The following is a 20392-nucleotide window of genomic DNA, read 5'->3' on the forward strand; positions in this document are numbered from 1 at the left end:
TACAGTCATCATCGATCACTTTAATGAAGTTTATTCCCCGTTTGTTTACCCCGACGATGAGAAGTGATGCCGCTAGGGTAGAATGCGATCACTTTATGTTCCGCTACTGTTGACAGACATGCAGTGGCCTCTCTATTTCAGTTTTGTATCCGCTAGGGATATCTTGACAATCAGGAACACTCTTGACAACTAACACCTACAACCTTAAAACGACACGAACTGTATTAGAGCTGACTCATACAAAGTGTCGTGTGAAATCCAATTGTCTTACCCTGCCATCTGGTGTTAAAGTTAGCAGTGACAACAAAAAGGGGAGAAAATGAATTCGCGATTTATCTTAGGTGTATTTTAGCTTCTTTCCTGACTTCTTAAATTTAAAGTTTGCTTATTATTTAAAATTATTTTCAAATTAAAATGAAATTAAATATTTGTCTTTTCTTGTGCTCACGTTTTATTTCTTTGCCGTAGAAGAAATAGGAGCAGCGTTGCTACCAACAGTTCACGACGGCTGGCCACACCCTACTCTGTCGTATGCCGAAGTTCCCGTTTCCACAGCACTTCATTCAGCAACACTTGTGCACCCCGCACTGCATGCACAACTGCCGGTATGTTCAGCAGTTTTTTAATAAAAAAAAAGTTTTGATTTTATTTTACACTTGAAGGGTTTGAAGGTTTTGACAGTTTTATGTCTTTCCAGCCTCCTCTCACCGTACCACATCCCATTTCGCATGCTGCGTTGGCTGGGAGCGCTACGATCCATGCCACGATACCGCCGCCCCATCTAGTAGCGAGTCCGACACTTGCCAGTCCAGCAGGCTCCACGTCCTCAACCTCCAGTACTCCACCGTGTTCCACGCTGTTCGTAGCCAATCTAGGACAGTTCGTTTCGGAGCAGGAACTCAAGGATCTCTTTGGAAGGTAAGGAATGAGGAAAGTAAACTGGTTTTATAAAGAAAACAAGACGACTTGTCGAAATTATAAATGCCCATATATATATTATGTTGAAATTAGGATTGGAACAGTATTATATTGAACAAGTTTGAATAGGGCATGGGCCGTATTAATATCGATCATGCTTCCAACCCTACCATCCACCATTTTTGTGATAATGAATCAGATATTTTGGACCACGCTTCCTTCAGCATGACCACCAGTCCACGATGTATTCGGTCGGTTGTTCGACTTGATAGTGTGTTACCATGCCACGCACTAATTTATATTATTCAGTTTTCCACATCATTCCTTCAACCCATGTCTTAACACTTGCAGTATCACGTGATATACTGTCATGTCAAAAAATAAAACATGGCTCAGATCTGCAAAACCTGCTATAATGCATAAAGAAGCATTTAATTATTCAAAAGTATTGCATAGCCATTCACATTCCAAGCAGTCCATCAGAAGAAATAGCTCCTCTTTCTCCTGATATGGACCTTTACGTCCGAACTCTTGAACTCCTTATGTCGAGTTCACAAACATTCGCTCAATCCATATTCTCCCATTCAATAAAAAAAGGTAGCCCATTCCTAGTACCATATCACAGACTTCCAATGACACACAAGATAGAAATCACGACTAAGCGACTTCAGTTACTTCCTTATGAAGCCAAGATATCGAATTCTCCTCATCCGGGCGGTTAGCCAGTGGCTGTGCGCTTCGCAACCATATGTCTGGGGGAAAAGTGTCTTAGGTTCGATTCCCGTCGTTGACGTGAGGAGCTGAAGGATCTTAGCCGGTCTTGGGCGTGGAGAGCGGGGTTTTTCCCCCAGTTTATCTGGGGTTTTTCATCCCGCAAGCAGGCAAACCGACCCTGTGAACACACACGGATACAGTCAGGAATACTTAACGCAATCCCTCCAGCCATAGGTCTGATTTGTCAGCTATGCGGTCCCGAGCCCGGATAAAAAAGGGGAGATTGAGGTGGTGCCGTACCTCCCTCGTAAAAGGGGCTCACTGCCATTGAATCACCATACGATGTGAATGAATGAATGAATGAAGTTTCTTCATTGAATATCACGAATTCTATCACAGCATTCCAATCATGCTTTGTTTCTTTAGTGGTTGCTTCCGGGATCTTGCTGGAGATTTCCCATACTCATCGACAGATAATGCTGCTTACAAATGAATTGGGATGATGCCATTTTTTAGCTATGGCATTGATATGGCATCCTATGATATTATCTCTTCTAAAGTTTATAATTTTTCACTTTACTTTGAAAGTATACAGATATACAGTCTATTTGTTTGCCTTATTATTGTTGTCATTATTTGTAATTACGGCCGAAACAACAGCCAAGGCTCTGTATCCAATGTATTCCTCTTGCGGATTTGTCTGTATTGCGGAGTTTGTGTTATAACTACTACAGGCATATATAAACGTCACAATGCTTTATAGTGAAATAGGGTATAAACAGGAAATGCTTATTTAAACATAACGTACTTTAAAAACGGCGCGAATTATATGAAATTGTAAAGTTTAAGAAAAGTGTGAAAAATTATAAAAATCAAAAAAAAATCAGTTAACGCCTTTTTTTTATTCCCGTATATAGGGAGTAGGCGAGGCCGTTTTTAGCCCTATCTAACTTTTGGAAACTGAGTAGACAGTTCAATCTCCACTGGCAGCCAATCAAAGATAGCTGGTCTAAGGCTATCACTAATTAAGCGACACGCAGTGAAGAGAGACGGCTCAACAAGTGCCGCCATCTCGTGGTCCCTAACCCTGACTCAGTATATTTAATGTCTGAAATACCGTGGGTTCTACGGTCGATTTTCTTGAGCTTACGGGACGAAAAACCCGAGTTTCCGGGAGAAAAAACCCGCTTGCCCATGCCAGAGATCGACTAACTCGGGAACCGGTCGAAAAAACGCTTAGAAAAATTTCTTCTAGTTGCCGACTAGATTCGAAACCAAGAAATCTCCTTTCGTGTGGTCAAGCGCCGTGGTGTGCCAATGCCACATCCAGCTATTAACGTAAAAGTTTAAATTTCATGAACATGCACAATTTTAATTTTTTATCACATTTTATCGCACTAAGAAACAATTTTTTTTTCACAATAATATAAATTTAGTTTAATTGTTAAAAATGTCCACCATCTTCATAAATACATGGCCGACATTTCTCCCCAACTAATCTATTATTTTTTAGAGTTTTTTTCTGCTTCTTGTTGTATTATCATCAACATTTTCTCCATTGTTTGCGATGTGCGACTGTAAACATAATTTTTCGAGTATCCCCAAGAAAAAAAAAAATCTAAAATGGTGAGATCTAAAAATATTGTGGGTATTCCAAAGCACTCCCTCTGCGACCTATCCAACCATCAGGAAATTCATCGTCGAGATGGCCCTGGACTGCTGTACGATAATGTGGGAATTGCATCATGTTGCTGATGAGAACCAATACATCTCGAAATATGCTTCTGATATTTGGTATAGATTAAACTCTCAACATATCGTGATAATTCTCACCATTAATAATACTCTTGAATCGATAAGGCCTAATTATCGATCCAAAATCTTCAGATCTCATCCCCACCCCGTTGGATTTTTTGCGTGGGAATATGGAGGAAATTGATGATAATACAACAGGAAGTAAAAAACATTTCGTCTGCCTTGTGTATCTCAGCAGTGAGAGATTTAAACTAAATTTATATTATTGTAAAGAAACTGTGTATCTCCTATCTTTAATATGCGATAAAGAAAATAAAAATTCACGAAATATAATTTTTTTAAGTGTGTATATATAATTTTGTAACACATATCTGGTCGTTTTCTCTGTTTTCAGTTTTATTTAATCTCACTTAAAACAATAAAATTTGGAAATTAGAAACCTTTTAAACTAATTTTAATCACAAAATTAATTTGATTTAGTAAGAATAATCAAAAGAATTAATAATGAGGAAAAAAGAAGAATGAAAGAGACCACATAAAAGTGATCTCACTAACTGAGTAACGTGCTTGTCTTAATAGATGTATAAATATAAAGTTATTTTAATTATATCGATTCTCTTTTGAACTTGTGAGTGAATTTTGATGTAGCCTACTGTATAAAATGCAATAGAATTAGTGCATACAGCAAATCTAGTCCGGGAATGAACTAGCCAATGATTCGTCTGGTGAATCAGACCCTGTATTCTAGGTCTGCGATTCTTTTTTGCTTTACAACGTTTCCGCTTCTATCAAAGACAAAATATAAATGGTTAAGCATTTAACTGTTAATTATTAACATGAATCTCACGTTTAAGCATTTTCATTACAAGCTGGTGTTGAGGGATGTCGATATTTCTTATTCATCATTAACGTCTGATTTTCATCATTAACACACACACGACGTTGCACAACCTATAACATATTTAGTATCGTGTTTAGGCAAGCATTAGGAGTAAAGGCCCCTATTTACATTTTGCTCGAATAGCATTGTGGTTTAGGTGTTGAGAAACGCCTCGCGAGGAAGACTATTCCTGAAAGTTGACAGATGGAATGAAACACGAATAGGAGAAGCAAGTTCGTTGGGTTTGTAGTTGGATTGCAAAAGGATGTTGGGTAGCCTCTTCTCCTGTTTTAATAGACTTAGTGACAAACAAGCTCAAATAATGAAAGTCCGTTTAGTGGAATGGTGCCAATGGAAGTACGTTTAGAAAATACAGAGCAGAAAGAGACCAATCATAGAAGATGCACAACACTAAATGTGTCTTAACCTTGAAATAAGAAATTATGAGAAAGGGGAAAAAATTACGAAATAAAAAAGACAACATATTATGGCAAGGAGACTGTTTTTATAATTTTGTTTAGGAGTAAATATAAACTATTTTGGACACACCCACTTAATAAATTTTTGTAAGCATTAACCTTTTCATCTAAATGCATTCATTTGCTGTTGTTGTTTTTTATGACCGAAGTAACTAAAACTGTGAAGCCAGAGTATAATATCTGCTAATTGTATGTGGTCTTCGGGCCGGATTTCTTATGTGACAGAAAAAAAAAACATAATTTCCGATAGGAAAAATCCTTCCATCTCGTTAGGAGACCAGTTCTTATTTTCATAAATAAACTATAAAGATTTTTGAGTCCTAAATGGAATTCATCATTAACACACATGACGTTGCACAACCTATGTGAGTCAAAAGAAATCTTTGATATTTACTTTGCTGCAGAGGCTCCATACGAGTATATTAATACACACACGAAGGAATGGAAAGATAGAAAAAGACGAGAAAAGCACCTTTAATCATTATTTTTTCCCTTGATGAGTCTCTGGACTCCCTGGAGGTGTCACATAATAATAATTTTTTTTTTTTTACTGAGTTTTATTATTTAAAGTGGATGTTCTAAGACAGGGAGATAAAAGATATAATCCCTCCCCTAACATTCATAAACTAAAACTTTCTCTAAAAAGAAGAATTATCCAATCATTGGAACATGTCATCCTATTGTATTAGGTTATAAGTTATGTTCGGAATACTGCAGGATTTCAGTTATGTATGAGGCGTCACACATCGTCAGGAATCGGTAGATGAAACAGCAGGAAATGGACTGAAAATTGGAATAAAAAAAAAACGAAACTCTTCCTCTGTTTTAGACATCTGGCGATGTCAGCAGAGCAAGTGATTTTCTCACAAGAAAAAATAAAGAAATATCAACTTATAAATCCTCTCAGAGAGCAGTTTCGTACACTTGATGCAGTGAATGTTTCACCATAAATATTTACCAAGAGAAGACCTTCGAAAACATCTATTTTGTACTGATTGGAAATCCTTGGGGTTCCTACATTCTTTCGATATACGAACGCAACCTCGTTTGCTGCTACTTTTTTCGCGAACTAACGACCATCTCACTGAACGTTACCCTCACTGGATGCCAATTTACGATTGCTAACAGGTGGCAGTGCAAATGTCTTTAAATTTTGCACCCCTCACCGGGGCCGATTCTTGTACAAGGCGTGTAAAGCACTTTCCGTTTAAGTCCAAGCTCATTATTTTCCGAATATCTCAACGCGCTAATGGATGGACAAACAAACTGCACTACGGAAGGAATTACATTTAAGTAGGCGTATGTTTTGCAGAGTAAAAATGAAATATGCACATCCGCCTTAATTTCCGTACATCGCCACAACGGAGTACTCCAATAAACTTCTGTTTTACGACTCCCTATGGTGCTAATCGCGAAATTCCGGTATTCATAGCGAGCTAAATGCGATTACCACTTCGAAGAAAGAAAAGAAAGAAAGAAAAAAAAAACTAACACCGTTGCCTTGTATTTGTTGGTTTGAAGCAGACGACTTTCCCCCTGAGTGCAATGTAGGCGCGTGCACCGCGTTCATTATCACGGACACAGGTGTGTGGATCGTATGCATATTTAAACAATGCATACGAATGGTGGCGCCTATTGTTGCCCATCTCTTGTCTGTTTTTACTTCGGGGGGGGGGGTGTTGCTTACAGTGACGTGGAGCACCAGGATTAGGCAGGTGAATGATAAAATATTCATATATCGGACGTCATAGGCAAGGCAGTGCGTCATGGGCAACGAGAATTATCAGGTGCGAGGAATTTGGTGAAGAATTTGTAGCAAGAGCGCTTTCTATGAGTTTCTAGTTTGGTCATAACGCTTGACCAGCTGTTTTTCGTGTCCTTAGTCATTTCCTAGATGGATAACTAAACTACTTCTCTTCAAACAATTTCAAAGCTCAAATTTCTTTTGCATTTTTCTAGCAAATGCTGTTTGTTCTGATGTGAAAGCAACAAAATTATAATTTTGTTTGTTTGTTTATTGCAGCTTCTTGCAATTCCTAATCGATATCTTTCTTTCAGACTGAAATATTTCTCATATGTTTAAACTGCAAATATTTCTGATTTTACGACTTTCCTATGCCTCTATAGTGAAGCTTGAGGCCATCAGTGAATCAAGTTTAAAGGGGAGGGAGTACAACAGACAAGGACGCCATCTAGCGGCCATAAATTTCTGTTCAGCTCAGTTGAAAATCAGCTAACGCCTTTTTATTCCGTATATAGGGAGTAGGCGAGGACATTTTAGCCCTATCTAACTTTTGGAGACTGAGTGGGCAGTTCAATCTCCAATGGTACCCAATCAGAGATAGATGGCCCAAGGCTATCACTAATTAAGTGGCACGCAGTGAAGAGAGACGGCTCAACAAGTGCCGCCATCTCGTGGTACCTAACCCTAACACTCGTATTTAATGTCTGAAAATAATGTGGGTTCTACGGTCGATTTTCTTGAGTTTACGGAACGAAAAACCCGCTTGCCCGTGCTAGAGATCGACTCACTCTGGAACGGGTCGCAAAAAGGCTTAGAAAAATTTCTTCTAGTCGTCGACTAGATTCGAAACCAAGAAAATTTCTATTTGCAAAAGTATTTTCTATTTTCAAGTACAAACATTACTTATTTGCATTACCTATTCCAAACTCTGGTCCGCGCGGTAAGCCGAGTAGCTAACCGCGCGGACCAGATGCGCTGCGCAACCATATGGCTGGGTAAACAGTTAGGATCTTTCTCAGACATAGCCAAGTTAGCCGGTCCTGGGCGTAGACTTCAGAGTTTTCTCCCCAGTTTGTCTGCAGTTTTTCTTCCCACAAGCAGGCAAACGGCCTTGAGAACTCAACGCTTCTACAGACCTAGCATACACGGGGAGGCATAGGGCTAACCACCTTATCTTGATATAAAGGTTGCGATTAAATGAATAGAAAACCCTCGACACCCCAAGGTAAAAGAGGGAAAAAGGAAGAAGAAGAACCCTAATATTAACATGGTGTATTCAGTTTTTTGTGTGTGGGATTTGGGAAAGGCCGTTAAAATTCAGGTAACTGTTCGCAAAATGCTGATTTTCGCTCATTCAGCTTATTATCTCTACAGATTCCAAATCCATCAAACTTAAAATATGTTCACAAATTTGGAAAAGTGCACAGGAAAGAAACTTCCCCAAATCACCAAAATCAGTTCTGCTGATAAACGATCTTATCGCCCGATGGCATCCATCATCATTCCTATGCTTTCCATTGGACCTCACTAAACGCGAGAAAGAACTGCCCGATGTCCTCTTACAGTACAACTTCCAACTCATCGAACCCGCTTCTCTCTCTTTTTCCCTCCTCTTCATCTGCTTCAAGACAAGCCATTCTCACAAAGTGTTTCAACTCTGCTTTACGAAGAAAAGCCAACAGTTTTCTACTTTCCCAAACCTCGTACGACACCAACATACTAAACATTCTGCCTCTTTTCGTGTTTCGCATTGATATTAAAAAGTCTCGGTATTGCAATATAATGCATTTTTATTATTTCAAAAGCTTTAGTGTTTTGGGAAAATCTCACGTAATTCATATAATTTATTTAGTCTGAGTTAATGCAACGATTGGTGCTGAGCGAAAGAAATATCTCAGCCACTGGAGACACAATCTGTTGTCTGAAGCATCGTACAATCTACTGAATGCTTGTATGAGCTAATTACTTTGTGCTGGGAGAATAGGGAGTGTGTTACCACTTGTGGTTGGATTTGTCATTCTTTACCGTTTTCTCTACAGACGTTCACTAGAGATTAATCTGCTTTTTAATCACTTATCTTTATTTTCTTAGACACATATCTTAAGTACAAACAGAAAACGCTTCCAAACACAGATTAACAATGAAAGGTGATGAAGAGAATTTTTGAAAGAGATGCTGCGACAGATTCGTAAGTGAATGTTTCAGCGGTGTACTGGATTATCTTTGGCGATTTTTTATAGGTCTCAGATAATAATAAAGATATATAACAGGCTGAAGAACAAGAAAACAGATGCTCTGAAATAATGATGAATGAATGCCTTTCTTAGTGAGAAATTATTAGTGAGAAAGATTAGTTTAAGGAAATCAGTAAAAATTATTTTTCAGATTTTTTTTGTTACTGTCTAATAAGCGGTGATTGATGCAGATGTGTTTTGTAATGTTAGGGAAAGAAGAAAAGGAACGTGCAAACAAGAAATATAAACAATGGAGAAAAGAATTTACAGAATGTTATGAAGATGTGCCAATCAGTTCACATTATTGGATAGTACGATGATATAACAAGCAGATAACTGAAAGTCAGAATATTTTGTCTGTCAACTTATGCAAATAAAACTTTCATTTATTTTGTATTCGAAACTTGCAATATAAGAATGAAGTACTCCGATTTCAAGATCAGTCGTATTGCTTCTCCTATTCCACGTATAAATCTTAAAATATCTTCAATTGAATGAGATACAAAGGAACATAAAAGTGTGTAAGTACTGATATTCCATAAGCACTAATATCTCGTATTAAAACTAGCATCATTTCAAGAGAATGACCGGCACAAAGTAGATCATTAAATTTAAAACACGCATACTATATTGTGATAAAAGTAACGGGAAAACATGAGATTCTTTACACGAGCAATATAAATGTCCAGGAAAACAGGATGATTGCTTTAAAAAATGAACTACTCGGATGACAACACATCTTTAGATAGACAACGAATTATTCTTGATTAGGTTTATCTTGATAAAGAAAGCTTCAAATATTTTTAAATGAACGTTCAAATTTAAAGTAACTACATAAGTGTGTTGCCAAATAATGTTTTCTTCAGAGGTGATATGCAAGTATGGATTTTCCGTGTTACTGAAATTGGGTATGATCCATATATCCCACGCTTCTTATTTCGCATAATGGTCGGTGATGAGTTATCTATGATAATTTAAGTTTCATCAGCAAAGAATTCTTTAAACACCAGGAAGAGACCAGCAGCAAATCTTAGCGATTTATTTAATTAATTAATTTGTTTATTGTGGAACGGTTATAGACATCGTTATTATAGCTTTGCCCTTCCAGATAAGATAGACTCTTGCTCTCTCTATTTCTTCTATCTATTCTGTCTACCTATTTGTAGAGTACATTTTTCCACACACACACACACACACACACACACACACACACACACACACACACACACACACACACACACACACACACACACACACACACACACACACACACACACACACACACACACACACACACACACACACACACACAAGGTTGTCAGGGTTAAGCAATCGCGAGACGGTAGTGAATTATAAGACGGTTATTCTATAGTGAATGTTTTACAGATGCCTGTTATGAAGTTTACCAATAACTCCTGTTAAGGTCAGATGATGAACAGAGTCATCCTCTGTTCATCCTCTGACACAGTTAAGGTCAGAGAGCAAATGCGTCATCTACAAATCTAAATCAACATCGAAATGGAAAGATGATAACAAATAACTGATCCTCAAGCTCTATCATATAAAATAAACTACAAAATTCAAGTTAGAACGTACGGATTATGAAGCCTTTTTCGCATCATTGAACAAACAATATTCAAAGAATCTGACACTGTGTAGCCTACTTCCCAGATTATTATTATTATTATTATTATTATTATTATTATTATTATTATTATTATTATTATTATTATTATTATTATTATTATTATTACGAGAAAGTCCATGGAAACCTTAGACTTATCGAGAGCAGCCTTAAACATCATACCAAGCACTATCCAACATTTGCGCAGTATCTATTATACTTTGCTTTGAACTCATTCACTGTCATGGCATCCGCAACAGACTCTGGCAACTTATTCCACTCATTCGCTACTCTCCAAGCAAAAAACCTAGTTCTAACACCCTTGCTAACCACACTATTACTCAGTTTCGATGGGTGGCCCATAGTTCTCCCATCACGATACCGGTTCTGAAAAATTTCCTCTGAATTAATCTTGTAAATAACTGTGATACAGTAATTTGTATGTCTCAATCATATCACCCCTTTTCGCCTATCAACCAGTTTCTGTAACTCACAAATCTTCAATCTGTGTCGTAAGGTTCATTCCATAGACCTGCTACCATCGTTGTCACTCGCCTCCGGATCCTCTCCATCTCCTCCTCATCACCAAGAAACCATGGCAAGATCTGCGTGCAGTAATCAAGATGGGGTCTTATCAAGGCTTGATAAAAAGGAACAATAACCTGCTTGTATCTGCTCGTCAAAGTATTCTTCAGTAATCAAGTGATCGGATGAGCTGCTTTAGCCACTTTTGCTATGTGCCCCCTAAACGTTAACTCCCTATCTACTAACACTCCCAAGTCTCTGGCTTCGTCAATTTCCTGGAGTACAGTTCCACCAATGTGGTATATTGCTGATAACTGTTTCACCCCAAAATTCATAACCTTACACTTTGCCACATTACATTGACATCCATTCTCTTATGCTCAGACTGCCCATCTATGCAAATCATCCTGCAAAAGTTTGACATCATGTGTATTCACTATTGCACTACCCAACTTTGCATCATTGGCAAATAACTGAACAGTTCCTCTCAGATCCTTTCCTATATCATTGATGAACAAATTAAACAGTAGCGGTCCACGAAAAGAACCCTGCGGCACGCCACTAGTCACAGGCCTTTCAAGACTCTACTCTTGAACAAACTGCTCTCTGATATCTCTCCATCAACCATCCTTCTATCCATCTCACCAACCCTATATCCATCCACATGTGCTGCAGTTTACGGATTAGAATTCCATGTGATATCCTATCAAAAGGCCTTAGCCAGGTCCAGCAGTATCACTATAAACCCATTACCCTTATCCAATTCAGCCATCACTGTATTATAAAACGTGAGTAAGTTATTGGGGCATGACCTACCCTTCACAAAACCATGCTGACCCCTATACACTATCCCATTTTTATTTATCCATTCCTGTATTTATGCTCTTGACCAACGTCTTAAATACTTTGACAACTCCTGATATGCTGATCGCTCATTAATTTGCAACAGCAGTCTTGGAGCCTCCTTTATGCAATGGAACTATTTTCCCCTCTTTCCACCCCTTCGGGACTAGCTCAGAGCTGACTTAGATTAAACAATATGATCAAGAGCTCCCTCGCTGCTTCCTGCAAATCTCTAGCTGGTATACCATCCATTCCCACAGCAACATTCACATTAAGGTTCTGTAATATGCTATTCACCTCACTTCCCATATAAACCTTTGGCTCTCTCATTCCTGCAATATCACCACCTGGATGATATACTCTTGCAAAGTGTTCACTTTGTAATTCTACTATTTTGACCGATTCAGTTACCTATATACTATCAGCATTCATTAAATCATTCTGCCATAAACATTCTTACTTTTAATTTCAACATATCAGAACTGTTTGGGATTATCTTTGGCCAGCACTAATTTCCTTTCATACTCTGGTTTTGCCTTTCTTACCATACTAGTTACCCTCCTGGCTGCCTTGCATTGTTCACGTGACTGCAAGTCACCTTTCTCCTTAAATTCCCTCCACAATTGTTTCTTCTTTGCAGCTTCAGCTTAATGGTGTTATTCATCCATTTAACTCCCACTTGATTTACTCTCCTGACTCTAGTATGCAGTCTGCCATTACCTCCCTCAAACGCTCCTTAACCACTTTCCATGCACTATCAACATCCAGCCCTTGCAGTTTTGCATGCCATGGCACTAATCCAAGCAATCTCCTAAGCTTGTCACACTTAAGCGCTCTGCAAAAAGTCTTGCCGTCCCTGTATAAGACCCGATAACTCAGTATAAAGACGTTATAAGCGTTCTGTTTATCCCGCATGGGATTCGAACTCAAGTATTTTAACCACAGAGCATGGTTGATACTAACTAATATGGAGGCTTTTGTTGTTCACCTATAGAACTTCATATTTGTCAGTAATAACTGTCATTCAATTCTATAATGCAAACATTGACTAATTTTCTATTATTTTCTAATTGTTTTGTTCTTTCTTTGATGATGATGATAGTCGAAATAATAGCGAAATATTAGCTATAACTACTATAAAAAAAGTTATTTCTTTCTTTCATATTGACTTTTCCCTTATTCTACTGAAGAATAACATATTTTTGAATTTTTCAAAAAAAATAATGTTTTTATTTGGACAAATATAACACATGTGAAACTAATACCGTCGACATGTGAGTTATTGCACTAAGTAATATTTATTAGTCCTTATAAAGACTGGCTTAAAGGGGCGAAGCAAGAATGCTTTTCATCTTCCCCGTTATCTGTAGAGGACAGTGTATGGATAAGATGTTATTGAGCTATTAAAGCTCTGATCATGGCAGGAGGGTAACAGCAATAGCCGAGCCTCAGTTAGAACTTCATTGGCTACAGCATTGCTATCCATTACCCTCCAAGGGTATTGGATTGAATGAATCAATCGCCGTATCTCACGGTCGATTTATTCCCCTCTCCCATATTTATTATTAGTTCTAAAAAGAACTGGGCGATGGACTGAGTCCTTGACTCTTTATCCCGTCATCTGAATGAAGAAAATTTATGTGGATGGGGGTGTTATTGAACTAAAAGCTCTAGCCATCTGAGTAGCGGCATTAGCCGAGCCTCAGTTAAAGCTTCATTGGCTACAGCCATTCGTTACCCTGGAAGTCCTAAAAAGGACTTTTTCCACTACGAAATTTGTTCTCGTTTATTATTAGTCCTTATAAGGACTGGCTTAAAGGGGCGAAGCAAGAATGCTTTTCATCTTCCCCGTTATCTGTAGAGGACAGTGTAGGGGTAAGGTGTTATTGAGCTATTAAAGCTCTGATCATGGCAGGAGGGTAACAGCAATAGCCGAGCCTCAGTTAAAACTTCACTGGCTACAGCATTGCCATCCATTACCCTCCAAGGGTATTGAATGAATCAATCACCGCATCTCACGGTCGATTGATTCCACCAAGATTTTTAATATTAGTCCTTATAAGGACTGGCTTAAAGGGGAGAAGCGATAATGCTTTTCATCTTCCCCGTTATCTGTAGAGGACAGTGTAGGGGTAAGGTGTTATTGAGCTATTAAAGCTCTGATGATGGCAGGAGGGTAACAGCAATAGCCGAGCCTCAGTTAAAAATTCATTGGCTACAGCATTGCCATCCATTACCCTCCAAGGGTATTGGATTGAATGAATCAATCACCGTATGTTTAAGTAAAGGTGATATCTCAAAAATATCGGACGATCTCTAGGCCACTCATTCGTGGGCGTAAGACCGTCCAAATCTCCGCATTGGTTCTACTCAGTGAAACTCGACCACCGAGCAGAACCGCTCATTCTGAAGAAAATAATTCACTGGCAAGTACCCCTCAGCGGGCCGTGCCGGAGAACACTTTCCCCGGTGACTCAATTGCTCCCTTAGGGCAAAACCTATGAGAGCGAACTCATTAACCCAGGATAACAGCAACAGCCGACCTTAGTTAAACTTCATTGGTTCAGCATTGCCATCCGTTACCCTATATGGGCATCTCATATAAAATCAATCACCGCATCTGACGGTCGATTGATTCCACCAAGATTTTTAATATTAGTCCTTATAAGGACTGGCTTAAAGGGGCGAAGCAAGAATGCTTTTCATCTTCCCCGTTATCTGTAGCGGACAGTGTAGGGGTAAGGTGTTATTGAGCTATTAAAGCTGTGATCATGGCAGGAGGGTAACAGCAATAGCCGAGCCTCAGTTAGAACTTCATTGGCTACAGCATTGCCATCCATTACCCTCCAAGGGTATTGGATTAGCAAGACCTTCGTTACACCCTTTTAATATTAGTCCTTATAGTCCTTATAAGGACTGGCTTAAAGGGGCGAAGCAAGAATGCTTTTCATCTTCCCCGTTATCTGTAGAGGACAGTGTAGGGATAAGGTGTTATTGAGCAATTAAAGCTCTGATCATGGCAGGAGGGTAACAGCAATAGCCTAGCCTCAGTTAGAACTTCATTGGCTACAGCATTGCCATCCATTACCCTCCAAGGGTATTGGATTGAATGAATCAATCCTAGTCATTCAAGAATCCTTTAAAAAAATATATATATACTTTTAATATTAGTATATTTTTTAGAAATTCAAATACTTAATGAATAAAAGACTATACATGGTGTTGCCTTTAAATACAGTCTCTGTAATAAGATCAGATTTTATTTCTTTTTAATAAACCTACATCACTTTCCTAATATTACTCCCTTCTTGTTATATAATTGAGTTTATTTTTGTATTATCAATTCATTAATGAACTTCTATGTAGTGATCAGCCTGAACATTGATTGAATTAATGTTGCTTTATTTTCCTACCGTTATATCAATTGTCTGATAGTTCGATTTGGTATGTTTAAGTATCAACGCCAATGAAAATAATTTATATTCTCTAAAAAAATGCTGTAATCTATATTTTTTTTTAATTTTTAAAGAAATAATTAAATATTTAAAACTTATTTCTAAAATCCTGAAAATACTTCTAATACCTTTTAAACTTTCATATCGCAATGTTATAATTGACAGGAATACAAATTTTTATTTGTTAGTTGTTAAATTTAAATCTTGTACCGCCAAGTTTAGTTTTCTATATTAACGATTTTTTCAAGTTTTATTTATATTTATATATTAACGATTTTTTCAAGTTTTATTTATATAATTATAATTAGCACAAAATGTGTATTTATATAAATTAAAATTAGCACAAAATGTATATATATATATATATATATATATATATATATATATATATATATATATATATATATATATATATATATATATATAACGGCAAATAATCATAAAGTTGTTCAACGTTGAAACAAATCTCTGTGGAAATTAATAAATTAATATTTAATAAGAATGCAAAATCACGTGACGTGTTAGGTACTACTTTCAAGGAACAGAATGATTTTCAAGCCTATTCAAACTGTTAGCATCATTCTCAGATCTAAGCACAGACCCCCCCCCCCCGTTTTTACAAACACCGGTGTCTACAGGATACCATGCTCATGTGATACAGGTAACTCATGCTACCTGACTTTGTATTCTTGTTTAGGATGAATTTATTTCCTTTTAGCAGCGTTGAACAACTCTGTAGTTATTTGTTTTGTATATGCCCTTTTGTGCTAATTATAAACCTTAAAGAAGCCACTAATTGTTATTCCTCCTAATTTTAGTCATAAAAGCTCATTCAAAAAAGTTTATAACTGTGTTATCACAAGCTGCTATCCAAAACAGTCTATGATAATACACTAGAAAGGTCTAGTTTAATATGAGGCGTCACTTGAGAAGAAGATAACTTTATGGATTTTGCTTTATTAATTTTATTTCAACTTCATATGTTTCTATGAATAAAAAATGCATTCCTATAGTTTGATCTGAATATTTAAAAAAACTAAAGCGAAATTTAAGCTTAAAACTTTTTACTTCAAATATTTTCTTACACCATACATATTTTGAAATCATATCCCTTTTTCTGACCATACAGTATTTTTCAAAAAAGTATTTTTTCAGAATCCCAGACTTATCTTCCTCTTTTCTTTATCTTCGCATTTTACATTCTCCGGTAGATGCTTGGTAAAAGGTAGTGGTAATCAATCATTCTTTTTGCGTAAATCGATCATATCGCATGACTTTCTCCTTCATGTCCCACTATTAGGCACATAAAAATCAGCATTTGTCACCTTCGAGAGAGCATCTAATGCATGGTTGACAAAAATCCTTATCTTTCCTCAAACGCATCCTCATATCTCAGGAAACAGTGAAGCAAATACCATAAACAGACAACGCCACTTTGAAATTTCTTAGCATAACGTACTAAACGAAAGTGCTCTAAAATAATAATTCAGTCGAAGTTATTGAAATCATTTGGTTCACAAAAACCAATCATAGGATAAATATATTCTGTTTTAATGTGTGTATGAGAAATGTCTCATTGTTTCATAGATGACAACAGCACTTCGGTTATATGCGAATTGGCCGACTGTTCCACTTCATATTTTATCCGACAGATGGCGACACAATCTATGTACTATTTTTCTTGTTGAAATCAGTACTATTCTCAATAATATTAAAATATAAGAATTCTCTGTGTATGGCAATTTCTGGATTCTTTTTTTCTATAAAAACATAATTAAGTTTGATAATAATGGAGAGCTATATAAATTCCCATTTATTCAAATGGAGTTTAATTTGATTATATACTGTGATGTCATCATCATCATAGTGTGTCTCTCTCTTTTTCTTTGTTTCTCTAGCTTCCCTGGGTTTTGTCGCCTTCGAATGCACAATAAAGGAGGGACTCCAGTAGCCTTTGTGGAGTATCAGGTGAGACTTTGAAGTATAACATTATGAAAAATTCATAATGAATGTGCATTTTCCCTGTTGTAGAGAGGTGGGGTTGGCTGAATCACACCACGAAAGAAGGCAGCCTTATCTGTGAATCCTCTTCATCCCTCCTATCTTTCTCAACAATCTCTCATAGTTCTTTCCTTATCATACTTACATTTAACGTCTATAACACTATACAATACAGTGAAATTGATTTACTCATCGTTCATTTTTCCCCCTCGCTCACTCTTTGTAAGAACTGTCATCAATTATCAGCTTTCGATGACTCAGACACGCAAATAACCCTATCCAGCTGGGAATAATCAACAAAATTCCATCCTCCTATACTATTTTAACTTCTTCTTGTTAGACACGAAGCAGACTTTCATTAAACTTTTTTCTTTTATCTACGTTATGACAAGAGATATAAAATCTGTGATAAATATCTATTTGATGAAAACTCAGAAATTATAGCCAAATTTTCTCTTCTTTTTTCCTCATCAAGACACCACACAGTCTTATCTGTTCGTAGTCATATTTGATGCTTATATTTCTTTAATATCTTTTATAACAATAAAAAATATTGGTTACAGTATTTTATCAATATTATATTCAACAATGAAAATTTTGAATATAATATTGGCAAAAAAGCAATAGTATCTGGCTTTGGTTCGTTGTGCTTATTGACGAAATTGAAGTACTAGTAGACCCATAGTAGGGTTTAATTTAGGAGGAATGACGTAGAAAGAATAGAGTGGAGAATGAGCAGGAATAGAAGAAAGAATAGGGATGTTAGCAGGAAGGATATGTAAAGAAAGGCAGTGAGAGGAAACTCAATAATGCGTCTCATTCAAGACAACAGTATTATTTACTGTATAAGTAGTAGTAATATTAATGCATCAAAACTTCTTAATAAATAGTTCTCATTGAGAAACAGTTTCCTTAATAAACATTTGTTCTATCTTATAAAAATAAAGATTATCACAGAAAACATCAGCTACTTCTAGTAAGATTATTATCTTTCTCTCTCTCTCTCTCTCTTTCTCTCTCTCTCTCTCTTCTTTATATCAACTCTACACATGAAAGTTTGCAAAACCTATAAGCGTGTTAATGTCGTATATAGAATGTTGATGTGTTCAACAACATCAGTCGTTGTTGAACACTGAAATATTTCAACCTGTTAAGCAACCATTCAAGACCGAAGAATTGATTCTTGAATAGTTAGCCTTCATCACCGTTAGCTTTCATCACAGCCTCAATACGTCGGAGCATAGACTCCAAGATATTTCAAAAACTCTCCTTAGACATCCTGTACCCGGATGGATATAATGGATTCCTGTCGTCCCATCATATTCGCTGGGTGTGCTTCGAACACGTCGTTCTAACACTTATCTCAGTTACCAGATTCAATGGTAGTGAGATCTAGTGACTAAAAAAGAAGGCAACGGAAGTATAATTCATGAATCCAGTTACTATTTATGATTATGTAATATTTCTTAGTATTGTGCTGGAAATGTACATCAAATACACGATATGGTCAATCAACACCAATGAATATAACTGGTCATGAACGATTTTTAGGTAGGTTGTAGCATATCCACCCACCTTGTTATATTGACATTATGGGCTGAATGAGAACAGGAAATTTTCTCGGTCCATCACTTCACCAAGAACTCGTTGCTCTATTGTGACAAAGTACAATGATCCCTTGTCTCCATATACTCGTATTTATGTCTGAATGAAATAACAGAAACTATAATTAATCGCTCCATGCGATCTTTTTCCAGGCTCTTGGTGTTCAATGTTGATGTCTTGCCCACTGTGACTTCTTCTTTACTGAACTGGTAGGATAATTGTCTCTGCTTTTATATCCCATTGGGATGATGTTCGATACGTGGTGCATTTGCGTTCGTCATGATCCATTTGACCAATTGTAAGATATTTACTGTGTTTTAGGATCCTACCGATCCAGCATTTCCTCTCACATTTATCAGTTGTTTTCGACAAATGTCCATTGTCGATTTTTTTTAAATTAATCAAATCATTCTCAGTAACAAAACAACATATACACAGCATTCTAACAACGTAACGATTTAGAGATAATTTCCGACTTCCATTATCAGTTCACTTTACCTATTACAGATGCTAGAATGCGGATGAAACCTCCAGGATGTATAAAATCCTACCGCCTATTTATAGCGAATATCTGCTAGAAGTGGTGTTTCGGAGTAATTCCGTTTTGCGACAGGATGTCTCTAATAGTTTGAACATGTGTATTACTTGTATGCATGCCAGCCTGGATGGCAGAGTGAATAGCAGTAATATGGTCCCGGATTCCTGTCCATGGACGTCAATGAATGTCTACATGTGGCAGACGAAATTGATGCCTAGTGTGAGGCCACCACCCTACTTATCGCTGACTTGGAAATGGCTTGAAAAAAAGTTCCGTGTTAAGATATTATTAAGTTATTGTAGTATGATGTGCACATAAATAGTAATAGCAATAGTGAGAAGTAAATGTGATTAACGTGGACGTAATTTATATATTATGCGTGAATTTTATGACTTTGACAATCACGAAGATATAATTATTGATAGAAACTTTAAGATCCACATTTGTAGCTCCTGTAGTAGATCCTCCATAGCTCATTCGTTAGCGACGATGTCTGGTTGAAAAACAAATGTTCACGTGCTAATAGCAGTATGAAAGAAACCTTTATAAAGACATTTCAGCTGAAGGTAAGAGAGCCATCTCATACAGAAGTGGCAAGATTTTTGCTCCCGCATCAGTCCGACCAGCCAGAAAATACAATTCACAGTACGGTAATTTGTGAAACCAATTTCTTCTTCTTCAACTGTGCAATCTGCTGCAAGCGTGTCGTTTGCAGTAGATTCCATCCATCTATTCTTCTTATCAACGAGCAGACAGGATGTTAAAACTTGACTAATATGTCTATTAAAACAGAAACTGACTCAAGACCAAAAAAGAGGAAAAAAAGAATTGCTATCACATCCAGTATTTGCATTATTTGTTTATGTAAAAGAAAATGAGATGCTTCATGTATATATTTGAGATCTGGAAAATACTTATTGAATATCGTAATAGAATTAAGACTTAAATATGGAATTTTTAGGATATACTTTAATATACTTATTAAAGTATATCCTAAACTAAGCTAGACTAAGCGGTAGTGGCATTATTTTCAATCTCATACAAATAGTCCGTTTTATATTCGGGGGGAGGGGGAGT

General features: G+C 36.9%; 1 protein-coding gene across 1 annotated transcript in view; it reads left to right on the top strand.

Annotated features, from left to right (window-relative positions):
* The window catches only part of LOC150093669 (protein couch potato-like), a 372477-nt gene that overhangs the window by 320981 nt on the left and 31104 nt on the right, over positions 1 to 20392 (top strand). Inside the window, exons 6-8 of the mRNA XM_090413245.1 lie at positions 469 to 605; positions 698 to 918; positions 17070 to 17139. Coding sequence (XP_090269371.1) covers positions 469 to 605; positions 698 to 918; positions 17070 to 17139 — 428 coding nt within the window. The remainder of the gene's footprint in view (positions 1 to 468; positions 606 to 697; positions 919 to 17069; positions 17140 to 20392) is intronic.

Source organism: Typopeltis vanoorti, chromosome 23 (genome assembly GCF_054136105.1).
Source record: "Typopeltis vanoorti isolate ZY-2024b chromosome 23, IOZ_Tvanoo_1.0, whole genome shotgun sequence".
Lineage (NCBI taxonomy): Eukaryota > Metazoa > Arthropoda > Arachnida > Uropygi > Thelyphonidae > Typopeltis > Typopeltis vanoorti.